Source organism: Panthera tigris, chromosome A1 (genome assembly GCF_018350195.1).
Source record: "Panthera tigris isolate Pti1 chromosome A1, P.tigris_Pti1_mat1.1, whole genome shotgun sequence".
Classification (NCBI taxonomy): domain Eukaryota; kingdom Metazoa; phylum Chordata; class Mammalia; order Carnivora; family Felidae; genus Panthera; species Panthera tigris.
The window spans coordinates 97,330,841-97,349,237 of NC_056660.1; the positions used below are offsets into that span (position 1 = coordinate 97,330,841).

General features: G+C 45.7%; 1 protein-coding gene across 3 annotated transcripts in view; it reads left to right on the forward strand.

Annotated features, from left to right (window-relative positions):
• TNFAIP8 (TNF alpha induced protein 8) overlaps positions 1 to 18,397 on the forward strand; it is a 131,887-nt gene that overhangs the window by 79,588 nt on the left and 33,902 nt on the right. The window contains exon 1 of one of the 3 annotated variants that reach the window (XM_007086837.3): positions 13,326 to 14,799. The exons of the other annotated variants lie outside the window; for them this stretch is intronic. Within the exon in view, the coding sequence (XP_007086899.1) occupies positions 14,727 to 14,799 (73 nt within the window). The 5' untranslated portion in view covers positions 13,326 to 14,726. Of the gene's footprint in view, positions 1 to 13,325; positions 14,800 to 18,397 lie in introns of those variants that run through there. 3 annotated transcript variants of the gene reach the window in all.

Consider the following 18,397-nt stretch of genomic DNA (forward strand, 5'->3'; position numbering starts at 1 on the left):
ATCATTTGGTTCTAAACTTGGCTGCTTTGTTCAGAATTGGGGCGATGGCCAAGTGGAATATTGTTTCCTTCCTCTGGTCCAGATAACAGGATATTCGGGACACCCAAGGTTCTGCCTTTTCATTTCACAGGTCGGTCTCATCCCTTAAGAAAACAGATGGCAAAATTAAGTACATATTGTGCAACAGTGGATCCCAGACTGGCTTTAGAACAGCATATTATAAACACAAACAGCCTCTGAGGGGAAGCACGCTTCGTTCCTGAGAGACCGGCTTAATAGAACGTTTATTGCCCAAGAGAAGTTCATGCGTTGAGTAGAGAGGTGCCTGGGATTCCCATCTGGGATTTATTAGTATATACATTCAGGGGGCCCAGTGCCGGATGTTAGTTCTTAACCTAAAGGAAACAAAACTCCCATTCTGAGGCTGGCCAGGTTGCCTCTCTTTGAAAGTGGGCAGCTGCTGCTGGTACCTCTCTGGCCCTGGAAATCCCACCAACTGAAATGGAATTGTGTCCAATCCATCTTCTTAATGGTTCCTAGGACAAACACATTGGGCTTGATAGGTGACTGGTGAGGAAGGCTGCCTCTGCGAAGACCAGCACGACTCATTATTTGCAGCCTAAGCTCCAGTGGCTTCTACTGGGGGTGCTTGCCTCTGCTCCTCATGCTGTTTATGGGGATGTTAAAAGGAAGTGCGTCCATTCTCTGCATGTTGTAAAACAGAAGGTTTGCAGCTGTCAGAGTTATTTTCCCCTTGGCTCTTTATCTGATGGCCTTTTTTGTAAACCTGATAGATTTATGGATCGTTTCAAATTCCCGGCACCAGCTCTTCAGATGTAATGCAAATTTTCTTTTCTTGTTTCTTTCTTTGAAGATAACAGATATTTATGTACACATTTCCTCGTGATGTACCTCTGAGGCAAGGGGAAATTAAAATTGTCCTTACATGTTGTCATAATTCAATATTACGAAATGATTAAATGATTACTAGTGATATCGTGCCTTCCAAGCGTCTGTGTTCTGCTCTCTGGAAAGGAGGGGGGAAAAAACCCTCGAGGTATAATCTTGTGTTTTAAATAGCTTACAAATCTGGCTCAGAAGACAACTAACATCAAGATTATCAACTTTAGGGGCGCCTGGGTGGCTCAGTCAGTTAAGCATCCGGTTTCGGCTCAGTCATGATCTCGAGGTTCATGAGTTCAAACCTTGAGTCAGGCTCTCTACTGTCAGTGCAGAGCCAGCTTCGAATCTTCTGTCCCCTCTCTTTCTCTCTGCCCCTCCCCCTGCTTACTCGCACTTTCTCTCCCTCAAAAACAAATAAACAAACAAACAAACAAACATTGAAAAAAAGATTATCAACTTTATAATAGAAGTTCACTCTGGAAGCATAAGTTCACAGTAAACTTCAGTAGGCTTTATGGAGGAACTGAGACCAGAGCAGGGTTTGGGGATGGGTTTAAAAAAAAAAAAGGGATGTAACATAGCAGAGAGCAGCTGCTCCCACAAGGTGGCTTGTGGTTGCACAAAGTGTCATGGTTCGCTGTAATAGTTGTTTCCAGTAATTTCCAGTTAGTGAAAACAAGTGTCAGAGTTTCTGAATGAGTCCTTCTCAAGTCATTCATATCTGCTTGGGGGGAGGCAGGGGGTGCACATTTGTGGTTCGGCCCCGGTGCTGTCATTTAGCCGTACTTCACTGCCTTTGCTTGCTTTGGAAGAGAGAGGTGGGTGTTCAGCTGGCATCCCGGGTGCCTTCGCCCACAGCCTGCTTATCTCTGTGTCTCCATGTGGGTGTGGGGGGCTGAGGTGGCCAGGTACTTGTGGCAGGTAGAGGTTGTTGTATTTCCAACCTCTGGACATTTGAAGTTTCTATGCCTGGTCTCATTTAAGGGAAATCAGCTTGAAATCTGTTCGATTATACCAGCTGGACATGATAGTTGGACCCATGACTGTAGGAATGGAGGGAAAAAAGACCTATCCAGGAAACGTTCTGATGATGGGACTTAGTGAGATTAGAAATAAAGGGAGACAGAGCAGCCTAAGTCAGAGGCCATCATAGGATTCTAGCCACCATTGCCTAAGTGAGAAATAGTTTAATATCATGAAGAAAATCAAGATGGTGTGTGTGTGTGTGTGTGTGTGTGATGGTGGTAGGGGTTGTTGGTGGGGTCTGTCTTTGCCTTCAGATGGACGGATGCTCCTGGACAGGGTGAGCCTAAGGAGCCATCCAAGCAGACAAGCCCTCATGGCAGCTGCAAACATGTGGGCTGGAACAAAGTTTCCCAACATGCTTCACTCTTAGTGCCTCTAGTTTTTTCACATCATTTTCTTGGACACAAGGAATACCTAACCATTTCATTTCTTAAGTGCTTAAGTCTAATAACTGAATGCATATTTCTGTGCTAATAATTTTGTAGCTATGTGGAAGATAGAATATGTATAAGTCGAAAGATAAAAAATAATGTTTTGGCGGTGCCTGGGTGGCTCAGTCTATTGAGCATCCAACTCTTGATTTTGGCTCAGGCCATGCTCTCGTGGTCATGAGATCGAGCCCTGCATCGGGCTCCACACTGAGTTTGGAGCCTGCTTTGGATTCTCTCTGTCTCTCTCAATCTGCCCCTCCCCCCCCTCACACACACACGCTCCCTCTTTGAAAATAAATAAACATTTTTTAAAAATAATGTTTTTCTTTGATTCTTCATTAGTTACTAATGGAATGTGTATACCTGTTGGGCCTTGCATGGTTCAGACAAGACCCAGTTGGGAGACATGATGATTTGAACAGGAAAGCTTAGCATAAATAAATACAAATTACCAATATAGTAGGCAGCTCCTCCTTACACATAGGCAGCTCCTATGTGTAATAGGGGAATAGCATTCAGTCTTAAAAAAGGAAGGATATTCTGACACAAGCTATAACATGGGTGCACCTTTGGGACATTATGTCAAGTAAAATAGGCCAATCACAAAAAAAGACAAATACTCTGTAAGTTCACTTGTATGAAACATCTACAGTAGTGGGATCAGAGACAGAAAGTAGAATGGTGGTTGCTGGGGACTGAGGGGGGAGGAGAATGGAAAGTCAGTGTTTAATGGGTACAGACTTTGGGTTTTGCAAGATGAAGGGTTCTGTAGATGGATGATGGTAAGGATTGCACAACGATGTAACTGTACTTTGTACAATTGAACTAGACGCTTAAGAATGAGGAAGATGGCAAATTTTACGTGATGTGTATTTTACCGCAATTAAAAACAATAATAAAAAAGAAAACAACTTAAATAATATATATATTTTAAGTTTATTTATTTTGAGAGAAACAGAGGGCAAGTGGGGGAGGAGCAGAGACAGAGGCAGACAGAGAATCCCAAGCAGGCTCCACGCTGCCCACGCAGAGCCAGATGTGGGGCTTGAACTCAGCAAAACAATGAGCTCACATCCTGAGCCAAAACCAAGATTCAGATGCTTAACCAACTGAGCCAGTATAAGAAATATTAAGTTTGATGAGGATAGGCTATCTACCAACTAAAGACAATTGTAAAAAATGGAGGAATAGCTAATATAAGGAGCAAGCACTTACCATGGGTTCAAGATAGAGCACCACCCATGAGCTTCCCCCTCTTCTATGTCACACCTTGAGGTTGGCTAGCCATGGCTCCTTGGATGGGAGAGCAGTCCCTGTAGTGTTGTGCTGATAGAACTTGCTGGAAATCCACCCACTAGGAAGGAAATCTGTTTATGTGGGGAGGCTTTTCACAAGAGCACACTGGAACCAGGAAGGAAAAGTTTTTCTTCCCGTAAATTCTCTGTAGTGCACCCCACCGAGAAAGCTAAGAATTGTATTAGCTGGCAAAAGAAAAAAAGTGTTTATGGGGCGCCTGGGTGACTCGGTTAAGTGTCCGACTTCGGCTCAGGTGATGATCTCACAGTTTGTGGGTTTGAGCCCCGCGTCGGGCTCTGTGCTGACAGCTCAGAGCCTGGAGCCTGCTTCAGACTCTGTGTCTCCTTCTCTCCCTGCCCCTCCCCTGCTTGCAGTCTGCTTCTCTCTCTCAAAAATAAATAAATGTAAAAAAAAAAAAAAAAAGAAAAAAGAAAAAAAAGTGTTCAAAGTGCTGTCTTTATTTTCTTAGAGCAGGTGATGAAGGGTGAATTTGGGGCTGTCAGGCAATAAACTGAGCCCTGGCCACCTCACAGCTTCTCAAATCTTGAAATCAGATTGGATCCCACTACCCTAATTTCCTGTCTTATGTACTTTTTCGTATAATACTTGCTTTTTATCACAGCAACTGCCAACAACCTAGCTTTTCAGAGAAATGATGTCATTAAAAGAAATGTAGCACAGTCTAATGTTACACTGCAAACTTGCCTGAAGTAGTTCATACAGTTTCTGAGAGATGTTGAATGATGCTTTGTTTTCCTCAAAAATTTAAAATATCCTGCAACAGCCCCATGAGCTTGCTGTAGTGCCATCAGCAGCATAGCACACAATTTGGGGACCTCAGGGCCAGAACTATGAGTCTGTTTCAGGGCACCTAGGTGGCTCAGTCAGTTAAGTGTCCGACTTTGGCTCAAGTCATGATCTCACGGTTCGTGAGTTTGAGACCCATGTCAGGCTCTATGCTGACAGCTCGGATTCTGTGTCTCCCTCTCTCTCTGCTCTTTCCTGGCTCACGTTCTGTCTCTCTCTCTCTCTCTTTTTCTCAAAACTAAACATTAAAAAAATTTATGAGTCTGTTTCAACAATTCTGACCACACCACTGTAACACATGAGAATCTAAGGTGCCAGTTTGGTTAAATACAGGAGAGTCATATGTAAAGTCAAAACTGTCTGGGGTCATATTATTTTTGAAAACCTCTTAGGAAATTACCAGATTGGAGAATAGCAGATCACTTTCCAGTAAGTATAAGACTTACTGTCTAAGTGTTTCCTCTACCATTGGAGTGGGCTGCTGTTTCTGTGGGACTAGATGAAATTGTGGCTTGTCTTTGGAGGCACTTGGATACAAAAAAAATACACAGCCTGAAATACAACATTCACCATCCGTGCAGGAGAGGCTCACAGTGTGGGGAGGCCATACAGAGACAAGAGGCAGTGGGGACCAACCAATTCCCAGCTCTGTCTCAGGCTTGCTCTGCAGCATAAAAATCATTAAATGAATGGCAGTGGATGCAATATGTGGATTGTTATGTTTTTTCTGTTTCTGTTTTGGGCTGATTGTAGGTAGTTGAAGTCGAGAAGGTAAAATGGCGTATGATGGGACTTGGCTGAATTCAGTGGTAAAAATTCCAGTGAAGTAGATTGCAGATGAAGAAAGTTACAAGTTTTAGCTCTCTTCTGTTTCTATGGGCTTAATAAGACTTTGTATTCGGTAGGCAGGCTCCCTGTTCGTATTAGCAGTTTCTCAGAAAATACATTTGTTTCGGTGATGTCTCCGACTTGGTGAATCATAATGATTAGACATGTTTCTATATTTCTTCTTTAAGGAGAAGCTGAAAGGCTTTAGTTGTGTAACCTGACCTGTTCACATGGAAAAACTGATCCTTTCAGTCTTACTTGCAAAACAGTCTCCCCTTCCCCACTGAAACGCTGTTTGGATAAGGTCTCCTTTGGTTCGTATTTTTACCACCTGCTGAGTTGATCTGTTGGGTTTCAGCCTTGGCTACATTCACCTGGCAAGCCTGTCCTGCCCTGTAGCTCTGCCTTCCAGGGTTTTCTGTCTCTAACATAGTGACCAGTGGGCACAAAAGTGATTGAACAGCCACTCTACCCGGGTCAGAAACTCCATGTAAAAATCAAATTATGCCAACTTGGAGAGGATTCAACTTTCAAATGGATCTCAGGGCAGGGGTCTGCGGTGCAGATTTCACATAGGAAGCATTCCTTTCGTTTCCGTGTGGATTTCACATTTTATTCAGAAACCGGAATAAAGCTTCTTAACTGCTCAGGCGCCAGCAAGGAGGGCCTGTTGACCCAACCTGTCTTGGCATCGTTTTGTACGGCCTTGGAGTGAGCGCACAGGGGAGAGAAGACGTGGTCACTGCCACCACGTCCTCCAGAGCTTCCTGCTTCTGAATTCTTCACCATAACCAACAACAGATGTGTGGCAGGCACTGGAAAGCTGCGTAACCATCTGACCTTGCCTTCAACTGCAGCCCCCTGGCCAGTATGAGGAGGATCTCCCCTGGGTTGTTAAAAAAGACAATCGAGTTAAAAAATCTGTGTTCATCTCGTTACAAAATTACATCCTTGCCGGAAGGTGTAAAGTCAGTGCTTCGCGTGGCCGTCAGGTAACAATCCCTGCTCTGGAATTTCAGTTTATGATAAGGAGGAGACCCCTAGGTGTCAGAAAGGAGAGGAGGCTGTCTCTTTGAGGAGGGAGTCTGAATAGAGGTCAGCAAGGACAGCCTGGTTGAATGCTTGCTGCCTGGGATGGGGGTAAGAGATTGCTTCACCAGCCGGGTCGAGGACTAGAGGAGTGAGCTCTGAGGTTCCCTCCTAACCAGAGTTTCTGGGACTGTGGTTGTGGATCAGTTTTTCCTCCTGCTGCTTTTCCAGAGGAAAGCCAGGCATTGGTGGGTCAGATGGGACCCGGTGACTTCCAGGCTCAGTCTCAGTCCTGCCTTGCTTCTTCCTGGTGCATCCCGTCAGGAACCCCTCTCATGTTATCCCAGTGTTGACCCCATTAGTCTGGGCACGGGAAGGAAGTCCAGTCCTTTTGTGTTCACGTTCTGTCACTGGACCATGCACATCAAGTTGCCATATCTGTCTGGAATGTCTGTGGGGCCGGCACTTAGGACGTCCAAATACATGTTCTGCAACCTAAAACAACCTGGCCTCATTCGTGAAAGTATTCGGGAAAGGGTCGAAGGGGGATTTTAGAACTTTCAGTGCTTCATCCAATTCTTGCCTCATTTCACTATTGTTTCTCCTCTGTTAAATAAGTGGCATTAACCCCATTTTACAGATGTGGAAACGGAGGCTCAGAGAGGTTAAATGGCTTGCCCATTCTTCGAAGGAAAGTAAGAGGACAAGGAAGAGGAAAAAACATCCTAATGCACAGGAGGCAGTGCTTCCTAGCTTTAAGGTCATCAGGTGCCATTCTCCTGTATCAAGTCTGGTATTCTTTTCCCTGCTCCCGGCAGCCCCACATGCCAGCACGTTTAGTTAGGGTCCTGAGCGAACTTTTATTTAAAAACAAAAAGGGGCGCCTGGGTGGCTCAGTCGGTTAGGCGTCTGACTTCTGCTCAGGTCATGATCTCATCTTGGTGAGTTCAAGCCCCGCGTCAGACTCTGTGCTGACAGTTCAGAGCCTGCAGCCTGCTTCAGATTCTGTGTCTCCCTCTCTCTGCCGTCCCCCACTGTACTCTGTCTCTCTCCATCTCTCAAAAATGAATAAAAACATTAAAAAAATTTTTTTTAATTGTAGTAGTTTCATGTAACTGAATAAATAGAAGCTATTGAACGTATAGCTTATTTAAAGCATTGACCATCAGGAATGGAGTAACTTTCATGGGAGGCTGTGGTCTAAGCATTCAGACGGAGCGATTTGAGCAGTCTGTGCTAGCATCCTGGTCAGTTCGAACTCTGGAAGTCTCCCAGTAGAGTGGCCTTTGAGTTATTCTGCAAAATAAAGGATTTGAATTTCACATGTGTAGTTTCATAGAATGGGAAAGTCTAGTTAGAGGATACAGGGAGCGTAGACTGCATTTACTGAGGTCCAAAGAACACAACTACTTAGTTTTGTAATCTTGAGCAAGGCATAGAGTTCTTTAATGACATATCTGTAAAATGGGTATGATGACCCAAGGGGGCTAACTGGGAAGTCTGAATAAAATCTTTTTTTTTTTTTTTTTTTTTTAATAAAATCTATATAGGGGCGCCTGGGTGGCTCAGTCAGTTTCATGTCTGACCCTGGGATTTGGCTCAGGTCATGATCTCATGGTTTGTGAGTTCAAGCCCCTCCTCAGGCTCTGAGCTGGCAGAGCCAGCTTGGGATTGGAGCTTGCTTGGGATTCTCATTCTCTATCACTCTCTCTCCTTCAAAATGAATGAATAAACCTGCAATAAAATCTATGTAAATGCAAGGCATCATCGTTAAGTATTATGAAAGAAAGACCATGCATCATACCTTCTTCAGATAATATTTTCGGGCCTGATTTTGAGTGTATGTGTATTTAGGCATCTGCTAAACACTTTTTTAGCAAGGAAGGAAGATTCCTTAGAGGAAAAGTAACACAGACAATGAAAGCTGAGGTAACAAGTGTATCCCAGATGTGCTGTTGTCTCCCAGTGTGTCCACCTCAGATGTCATAACTTCTTTCCATCCCTTCAGAATTGTCCACTCACACTCAGAGCATTAGTGAGGATGTGGGATTTGCTGAAGGTGTCACAGAAGGAGAATGAGAGAGTTTACCCATAGCACACTTCAAACTCCCAGGCAGGGCCCTGGGAGGCAGCTTCCCCCCTCTTCCATGGTCACACTGAATCCCAGCAGTTTTCCTTTTTTCTTTTTTTTTTTTTTTAATTTTTTTTTTCAACGTTTTTTATTTATTTTTGGGACGAGAGAGACAGAGCATGAACGGGGGAGGGGCAGAGAGAGAGGGAGACACAGAATCGGAAACAGGCTCCAGGCCCCGAGCCATCAGCCCAGAGCCTGACGCGGGGCTCGAACTCACAGACCGCGAGATCGTGACCTGGCTGAAGTCGGACGCTTAACCGACTGCGCCACCCAGGCGCCCCTTTCTTTTCTTTTTTTTTAAATAAAGTTTATTTATTTTGAGGGGGGGAGAGGCAGAGGGACAGAGGGAAAGAGAATGTCAAGCAGGCTCTGAGCGGTCAGTGAAGAGCCCTACATGGGGCTCGAACCCACGAACGTGAGATCATGACCTGAGCTGTTATTGAGTCACATGTTTAATTGTCTGAGCCACCCAGGCGCCCCTCAGCAGTTTTTCTTGATGTACAGCAGTGCTTTGCCCCACTCTGAAGTCCCCAACCTCATCCCAGTACCCAGCAATGCATAAGCATCAGGCTCTTTCTCCACCTGAGAAGATACATAAGTGACCTCCACTATCAATGGAGAGCCCCCTTCTCCATTTCTGGTAAATAAAAAAAAAATGTGTTTTTAAGTTTATTTTTGAGAGAGAGAGCATAAGCAGGAGAGTGGCAGAGAGAGAGGGTGACAGAGGATCCAAAGCGGGCTCCGCGGTAAAGCAGTGAGCCTGATGTGGGGCTTGAACCTATGAGATCATGACCTGAGCCAAAGTTGGACACTCAACTGACTGAGCCACTCAGGTGCCTCCTAAATAAATATTTTCTTAAGGCACGGAGAGCAGGGCCAGGGTGGGAGGAGGAGAGAGCTGTGGGGAGAGACCCATTTAACCTCAGCCCTTTTTTCGAAGGTAAAATACAGAAATGTCTGGGAAGGATAACAAGGATGCAAAGCCTGTGGCCTCAACCAGGTGAGCCCAAGAACTCAGATCTTCAACACTTGTGAGGAGAGAGGCTGAAAGGCAGCTGTATGCGTAGAGCATGGCAGTCTTCCAGGCACTTTCAAGAGTGTAGATGCAATCATACAACAGGAGTTGAGGAGAGCCTCAAAGTCAAGTAGCAGAAAGCCACTTTTTATACTAAGTAAACAACTTGTTCTTTTCTGCCTTAAAATGTCCTGTGTACAGGTTCAGTCTCCTGTCAGCAGTTTAGAAATAAAAAATACTAGGGACGCCTGGGTGGCTTAGTCAGCTAAGCGTCCAACTTCAGCTCGGGTCATGATCTCGAGGTCCGTGGGTTTGAGCCCTGGTGACAGCTTGGAGCCCGGAGCCTGGTTCAGAATCGGTGTCTCCCTCTCTCTCTCTGCCCCTCCCCTGCTTGTGCTCTCTCTTTCTCTCTCAAAAATAAATACACATTAAAAACAAAAAAAACCTATTTAATACAATAGATGTCCTTATGGTGTGGGGTTTTTGTGTCCTGAAAGTGTAGGTATATGACTAATTTATACAGATGCTTAGTATTTTTCACTGCAGAGAATGTACAGCATTGTTGACTATGAGCAGATACTTCCTGAGTAAGCCTCTCTTCTCTTCTTGATTCTGCTGGTCTTGTCCTTTGTGAGTCTGAAAACTTGCTGACCTTGTTGTTCTTAGCATACATCTGGACAGCTATAAGCAAAAGGCCCCAAAGCCCAGGCTTTCTTTCTTTTCTGTAAAACAGCTTTGTTGAAGTATAATTTAAGAGGAGAATTTTCGGGCTGTCTGGGTGGCTCAGTTGGTTCAGCGTCCAACTCTTGATTTTGGCCCAGGTCATGATCTCACAGTCCGTGAGTTGGAGCCCCACATGGAGCTATGTGTTGACAAAACGGAGCCTGCTTGGGATTCTCTCTCTGTCTCTGTCTCTCTCTCTCCCTCTCTCTGCCCCTCCCCCACTCATGCTCTCTCTCAAAAATAAATAAGTAAACTTAAAAAAAAAGATTTTTCTGCTGCTCTGTGATAAAATTCAGTTAAGAGAGTGTTAATAAACCTTCCTTAAAATCAAGGTCACTTGAAAGGCTGAGTTGTTTAGATCTGTGTTCAAGATTGCCAAAATTATACCAGTAAGCTCCACATGGGCAGAGTCCGTTCACATGTGATACATATACGTATTTGATAATGCCCGGATGAATAGAAAAACACCCAGAATCCTAGCCAGTATGTTAAGTCTCCCATCTTGACACAGAAGGCGGAAGATCCACTATTGGGCACGAGCAGAAGGTCCACACCATGTGTGTAAGTGCAGTTTGGTTTTAAGTGACAAGGGTTGCCAACTTAATTGCTGTTTTGTATCAGGTGGTCTATAATGATTATTGGTGTGACCTCTAAGCATATTGCAGGACTAAAGCATCCTGGAATATTTATTTTTTAATTTTTTTTAAATGTTTATTTATTTTGAGAGAGAGAGCATGAGCAGAGGAGGGGCAGAGAAAGAGGGGACAGAGGATCCTAAGCGGGCTCTGTGCTGACAGCAGCAAGCCCCACGAGGTGCTCCAACTCAGGGGCCTGGAGATCATGATCTGAGCCCACATCTGACACTCAAGCAACTGAGCCACCCAGGTGCCCCTGTTGGAATATTTCTTAAACATCCAAGAGTGAACACATTCCACAGGAGGTAAATCATCATGAGTACTGGAGCATTATTCTCTGGGGGCTGAACAGGGACTAATCCCCTTTTGAATAAAAGCAGAGCAAAATCAAGATGAAGTGACTGACCGAGCATATATGGGAAATGACAGGGAAGTCCCAGAGAATCTGCTGTCCTTTGGCTTCACTTGTGGCATGGGGGGATGGGGCAGTGCACTTTGCCCAAGATTATACTGGCGACTGAGGGGCGTCCTTGTCCCCATACAGTCTTTTAAAGTTTCTTTTTATTTTATTTTTATTTTAATATTTACTTATTTTTGAGACAGAGAGAGAGCATGAATGGGGGAGAGTCAGAGAGAGAGGGAGACACAGAATCTGAAACAGGCTCCAGGCTCTGAGCTGTCAGCACAGAGCTTGATGTGGGGCTCGAACTCACAAACTGCGAGATCCTGACCTGAGCTGAAGTCAGATGCCTAACCGACTGAGCCACTCAGGTGCCCCAAGTTTCTTTCTTTCTTTTTTTTTTTTTTTTAATTTATTTTGAGACAGAGATAGAGAGTGAGCAGGGGAGGGGCAGAGAGAGACCGAGAATTCCAAGCAGGCTCTGTGCTGTCAGCACAGAGCCCAACTAAGTGCTCAAAGCCATGAACCCATGAGATAGTGACCTGAGCTGAAATCAAGAGCCCAGATGCTCAACCGACTCAGCCACCCAGGTGCCCCTACAGTCTTTTAAAATATGCTGCATGTTCCTTACTCTTGAGCTGAATCTGGATGTTCTTCCCCAAGGTGACTGCTGGATTGCATTTAAATGCTAAACAAGTTTTTTTCCAGGTTTCCTGAGGATGGGGGCGGGGGAGCCACTGTTCAAAGATGGAGCTGCTACAGTGACTCTGAATTGAATTACGAGGCTGACGTGGCTGCCCTTGGACTGTTCATTCAGCAGCCCTTCTTCTCCTTGGCTAACCTGAGCAGGGCTGCAGGCCTGTTTGTGAAGCCGGTGTAAAAACAAGCAGAACATCAAGGGCATGTATTTTAACGCGTCTCATGTGGTTTGTACGTAACTGGACTTGCAAAAGGAGATTTAATAATTCTTATGAGGGCACTTTCTGCATGAAGAGGCTGAAAATGAGCCCTGCCTGCAGGGGATTGGGCCCGGAATTTGGGTTGTCTGAGTCTGCGTAACCATCACCTTGAAAAAGGTGGCACACCTTAGTCCAGTTATAGATGAATGGGAGCTGTCTTACCGTGTGGTGCACAGCCCTGATGAGATCCTGTAGGGCCCCTGGTGGACATCTGCAGACATCGGGGCTGTGGTGAGGGAGGGGGAGGACCAATGATGTGTGTGCCAACAAGGGCTTCCAGAATGATTCCTCGGACAGGCCAGGAAAGGTCACTTCTTACTGGTGGGGGGAGCATTTCTTTGGGATCAGAATGGTCACGTCTCCTCCATTAAGTTTGAGGTTGCCGAGTGAAGTTCCACATCTTCGCAGCTCCTGACTGAGAATGTATGGCAGAGGGGACCAGGCAGTGAACTGTGACTTTCGGAAGGATGCAGACTGTTACCCTTCAGGTGGTGAGGTCATTTTCCAGGAGAGGCTCCACAGCACTCATATTATCCAGATGTTTCTCCTCTTCTCTGGATTAGCTGTCTTTCTGTCATCATCCTGCCCTTTCAGTGAAATGGAGATAAAAGTCTGCTTAGGGTCTTAGCTATGTTAGAATCACTCAGTAATAGGAAGTGATTGCATATCTGGGCCTTATATTAATCTTTATAATCACCTTTACTGCTTGTGACTTGCATAAATGCTTTTTTCCTGTTCAAACCCAATATTGAAATAAAAAGTTCGAGCATCTTCTACGAAAATTTACTTTTAATGGTGCAATACTTTGTAATAATCTCTGTAGGACTTTATGCTTTTCAAATCATTTTTTGCTTGTATCACCTTACTTATTATTTTTTTTAATGTTTTCTAATTTATTTTTGAGAGAGAGACAGAGTGTGAGCAGGGGAGGGGCAGAGAGAGAGGGAGACACATAATCGGAAGCAGGCTCCAGGCTCTGAGCTGTCAGCACAGAGCCCCCGACGCAGGGCTTGAACTCACAAACTGTGAGATCATGTTCTGAGCCGAAGTCCAACGGCTAACCAACTGAGCCACCCAGGTGCCACTTCTATTACCTTATTTAATACCAAACATAAATATGTCAAGTAAATACTATTTGTAATCCTCATTTTACATGTGAGGGAAGGGAGGCCCAAAGAGATTAATTTGCTGAAAGTCATTAAAAAATGATAAATTTTAATTCAGGTTCTTTAAATCCAGATCTTTTGTGTATTGTTTTCACCAAATTTACCTTAGTGCCTACTCTTGTGTTTTTGCCCATATAAAAATGGGAAATGAGGAAAAAGAAAGCAGCTGGAGAAGATACTTATTAAAAGAATATAACTTTTCTCAGAGTTCACCATCTTTCCGGTATGTTATTGGGGCATCTTTTGCCTTAGATTGGTGAGAAAACTAGTGCTCTGCAAAATACCTCCATTAAGACAGGTATCTCCATGTCAGCTCTAATCCACGACCCTCGGAAGGAAAAACCAAGGTTTCACCAAGTGAAGACGCCCACCTCTCAACCACTTGTAAGGAGCCAGTGGACCAGACCAGGGGGCAGAACTGAGTTCTCCTCCCCACGCTCTGCCAGACTTTCTACTCTATCAGCATTTCAAAAGCCGGAATACCGGCCTCCCCCTTTGGCATTTGGAAAGAATTTATCCCGCTTTGTCGACAGTAGCGCGGGAAGGGAAGGGCGCTCTCCGTTCCGAGGACCATCCTTAGAGCTACCTTGTAATGGAGCTGCTCCCGCGCCCGAGCTGGGGTTTGAGTAAGAGTGCTCGCCCGGGTTATGCTGAGTAAGCCGCCTTGTCTGCTTTTTCAGTGCAAAGGTAAGGGGTGGAGGCCAACCCCACTTTCTTCAAAAGGCCCTGCTCTTGGGCTGGTGAGGTTGCCTGTGCCTGGTGAAACTGGTCCTTCCAGCCACATGGACCAAGGGCCACGTTACTTTCCCCGCAAAAGGAACGTACAAACCAGAGCAGCTTCAACATCCTTATTTCTTGGCATGTCAGACCCCAAGACAAGGAAAGTTAAATGGGCGCCGAAAAATGTAACCCAAAGATCCAGGGGTATTTCTGTGACCGTAAGTGCATTTCTTATTTCTGTGCAATTGCAGCGCGCGCTGAGATGAGCCTTGTTGCTTTAGTTGCACATGTATTTCACAGGCTTAGCCAGCCTCGGTCACGTTTGCCCACGGCGCCCCTCGGCCCTGCCTGTTCCGAGAGTCGGGCTGCGGTCCTGGCCTCCACCCCACCTGCGTGCGCCTGGGCCCCGCCAGCCGCGCCAGGTCGCCTCCGCCCTGCGACGGGCCGGGTCCGCGCGGCCCCGGGGGCGGACTCCCGCCGCCCAGCCGAGACGCGATTCGTCACTCTTGCAGAAGTTTCCCCCTGCAAAAATCCCTGCACCAGAACCAGCCCTCCGCCCCGGGGAGGTTTTGATTTTAGTGGCTCCCCTTCCTTTTATTTTCTGTCGTGAGCGGGGTTTTGGCCTCGGAGCAAACTTGAAGCTCGTCTGAGTACATGTCAGCGGTAATCGCCCCTGCAGCCGGTTACCCTGACACCATGCACTCCGAAGCAGAAGAATCCAAGGAAGGTATGGCTTTGATTTCTTGGGGGTTGGTGGGCGGGGGGAGCGGCCAAGTCCCGCGGAGGAATGTGGAGGAAAGGCGTAGTAGGGGAGCAGATGGGAGTTTTACAACGAGCGGTGGCTACTTTGTCGCAGCTCAGCTAGAGCTGACTATACAGAGCCCTGTACCCTGCTCACCCCGCAGCCCCAACGAGACAAGGAGAGGACGAGTCCGATTTAGCGCAGGCAGCCCACTAAAAGCTGCTTTGTAGATTTGTCTGGAAAGGAAACGGCCCCAGTACTGACTCCAAGAATGCAAAATGTGCTTTGAAAAGCGCTTGCCTGCCTGCATTAGGACTTCTTTGCAAGAGCCCCAACAGTTGAGGGACCCTTAAAAAGGGTTTCAGAAATTGGAAACTCCGTGTGTTTCCGGTTAAAAGGGGAAGCCGAGTGAGGGGGAGAAGTGAAAGATCTTCATTTAGGGAATAGGTTAGTTGTTGTTTTTTTCTTTTTTTTCTTTACTGAAGTGGTGAATTCATTTTTTGGGGGGCTTAAGGGAGCCCAGAGATGTGAGGGGCGTCTTGTGCAGCTTGTAAACTGAGGAGTTTGTCTGTTTCTAACTTCACCCAGGCAAAGGGTTTCCTTTACTCCTAACAGAGAACGGGTGACAGGGCTGGAAAAGCTCCAACGAAAACACAATTATACGCTGGTGTTAGTTCTGGGAGTTTATTTGTGTGTGAATGTTTGTATGCTTTGTTTCCTGAAACTCGATGTGTACAAAAGTCCTCTTGTAAATGGGGGTGGGAGGGAGGAGAATTGGGGAAAATTAGAGAGTAGTAGGAGAGGAGACTGTTCATAATTATGAAAATTCCTTTTCTTTTGGAGCAGCCTCTTGGGAAACTGGTAGTTTCAAGTTAATGGCAGCAGCCGCTGGGAGCCTGGGGAGCAGAAAGGAACCCCATCATTTCTCCATTTGGTAGAGGTGAATGACTTAGGGAGATCCCTTCAAACTTGGCCTCTTCTGTCTTTTTACTGATTCCTTTCCCAAAGTAAAGCTCTGTGTTTCATAATGTGGTCTCTGGGGGCTGGTGTTTACCTTATTATGTGGTGTGGGGAAAGAAGTCAGTAAAAGAGGTTGTTTAATAGAAATGTGAGGCTGTTGTGAATGAAAAATGACAGCCAGGAGCATTGTGTTTGAGCTTGATGTGGAGCGTGGGGGATTAATGTTTCCTGGCTGTGGCCTCTGTCTTGATGGAGCCATGTGCTGATGGCTGTTTTTTGTTTTTTGTTTTTGTCTTTATAAAAGCAATTTATAGTAAGTCAAAGGTAGTCAAAGGCAGATAGGAAACAGGCTGAGAGAATCCAGCCTGGTGAACTCTTGTACTGATTACAAGTAATATTTAAATTGGCATTTTCTCCCAGGTGTGTTTTTCCTTTCTTTTGGGAAAGAAGGAGCAGGGGGGGAAGATGGAAAAAACGTCATCGCAGAGTGTAGACTATATTCCTCTCGCGGCATCCACCTTGTTCTCTCCCGCCCAGCTCTCTGGATAGTAGCCTAAACACTGAGGGTGAAGAGGGTGCTTGATGGCCCCTCCCTACTAGGTCCTCCCCTTACTACCTCCACCTGCCATCATTTCCATTCTGCAGAACTGCAGCAAAATGGTCTGGACTCTGCTTTTTACAGAAGGCCCAGAATTTTAAAAAAATACGACATGAGGTGCTACAGTTTTACATTGATGGCGATTAGGGAAAGATATGGAATAACTGCAGGGAGATGGCGTGAATACTTTATTCACAGAATCATTGTCACTTCTGCCAGGAAATAAAGGGTGTGTTTGTGTGTGAGTGTGTGTCCATATCCTGGGCACTTCTTACAAGGCTGGGTATTAGCTGTAATCTAGAACCCTCTGTTTAGCTGTCACCCCCGGGATGTCTTTGAAAGGACTTACCCTGTGTAAAGTATTACTTTTTCTCTCTCCTCACTAGTCCTTTCCCCTCTCCTTAGCTTTTTTTTTTTTTTTCTCCTGATAGAGTTGAGTATCTCATTTAGTGTGGCATTACCACAGGCTCTTCACACTGTCTACATTGCCTTGCGATAGTTGGTGCCTGACTTCCTATCATGGGAGATGCTTGTAAGTCATTATTCTGAGCTCCAGTGAGAGACTTATACTTTCTTTGGGTTAAATCTGAAAAAAATATCAAGTCGATTCAGAAGTCCTTAGAGGCCAACATATTTGTGTATGTGAATGAATGTGGAAGCAAATGACTGGGGATATTGTTAAGCCATCATAGCTTAGAACGCACTTGACTCTGTGCCAGGAGGGCTGAGATTCCATCCTCAGTCTATGGCCACCTCCTAAAGAATTGACTGAATTTTGCCTGCTTACAAATGAATAGGTGATTGTGCTTGAGTATTAAACAGAAAGAAATAATCCAGTCCTGGCTTTATTAAAAGCTGAATGAATTTAAGATATACGGGCATGATGTGAATAAGAAAGCAAGAGAAATGAAGGACGAAACCCACTTTGCGAAAAAGGGGAAGGTCATAGAAAGGAAGACACCAACAGTTTCCAGTGGATGGCGGCTTCCTGAGGAGATAGGCTGACGGCCACATTTTTTTGCGTTTAGGGGCATCCTGTTGAGTAAATTACTTATTTGTGAAATAGAAAAAATGAAGGGTGGCTCTGATCTCTGAGGACCTTTCTACTGTTAAACGTCATGGGATGCATAATTCCTTCGTCTAGGTTCTTGTAGCCTTGGTACCAGAAAGTAAGAAAGCCATTTTTTTATAGTTTTTTTTTTTAATGTTTATTTATTTTGAGAGAGAGAGAGAGATTGGGAGAGGGGCAGCAAGAGGGGGAGAGAGAGGATCCCAAGCAGGCTCGGCGCTGTCAGCACAGAGCCCAACACGGCGCTCGATCCCATGAACTGTGAGATCAAATAACCGGAGTCAAAATCAAGAGTCAGATGTTTAACCGACTGAGCCACCCAGGTGCCCTGTGAGGAAGCCATTGTTAAGGAGGGGTTGCTATGTGGGGACTCGGGAAAAAGTGACCCTGGAGCTGTGAGTGAGCTCAGCTCCTCCTCTGGGGCCCCTAATAGGTTTTACCCTGCCCTCACCCATTTCTCTCCTGCCTCCTCACCAGGCCTGCCATTAGACCATCCCTCAACTTCCTGCCCCCAGAGTGACAGACTCACCTTCACCCATTCCCTCCCTTTAGGTGTCTGTGGAGTAAGTGTCCTTCCCACAGCAGATGGCCACGCCTTCCACCTTGGGCTCCTCACCGCACCTGATGTCTTTCCTGGTTCTTTTCCATCAGCTTCCTAATTCAGAGTGTTTGCACCTGCTGGGCCTCCTGCCGGCTATCTCCTTCTCCCCACCTGACGTTCTTTTCACTTCCTTGGAGGGATTTGTTCTGAGCCTCCAGCCTGAATTAGGATCTGCCTTCTCTTAGAGCACCTGTTCTTGGCCTTGCCGTTGCTGTTTAGCATCTCTTCTCCAGATCACAAGCTCTGGAGGGCAAGACCACATCTGTTTTCTTCCCCAGTGTAAGTGGTATGAGGTGATCATTTCCTATTCATACAGTCAGTGACTGAGCTCCATTCTTCAAGGTATCCTCAACAC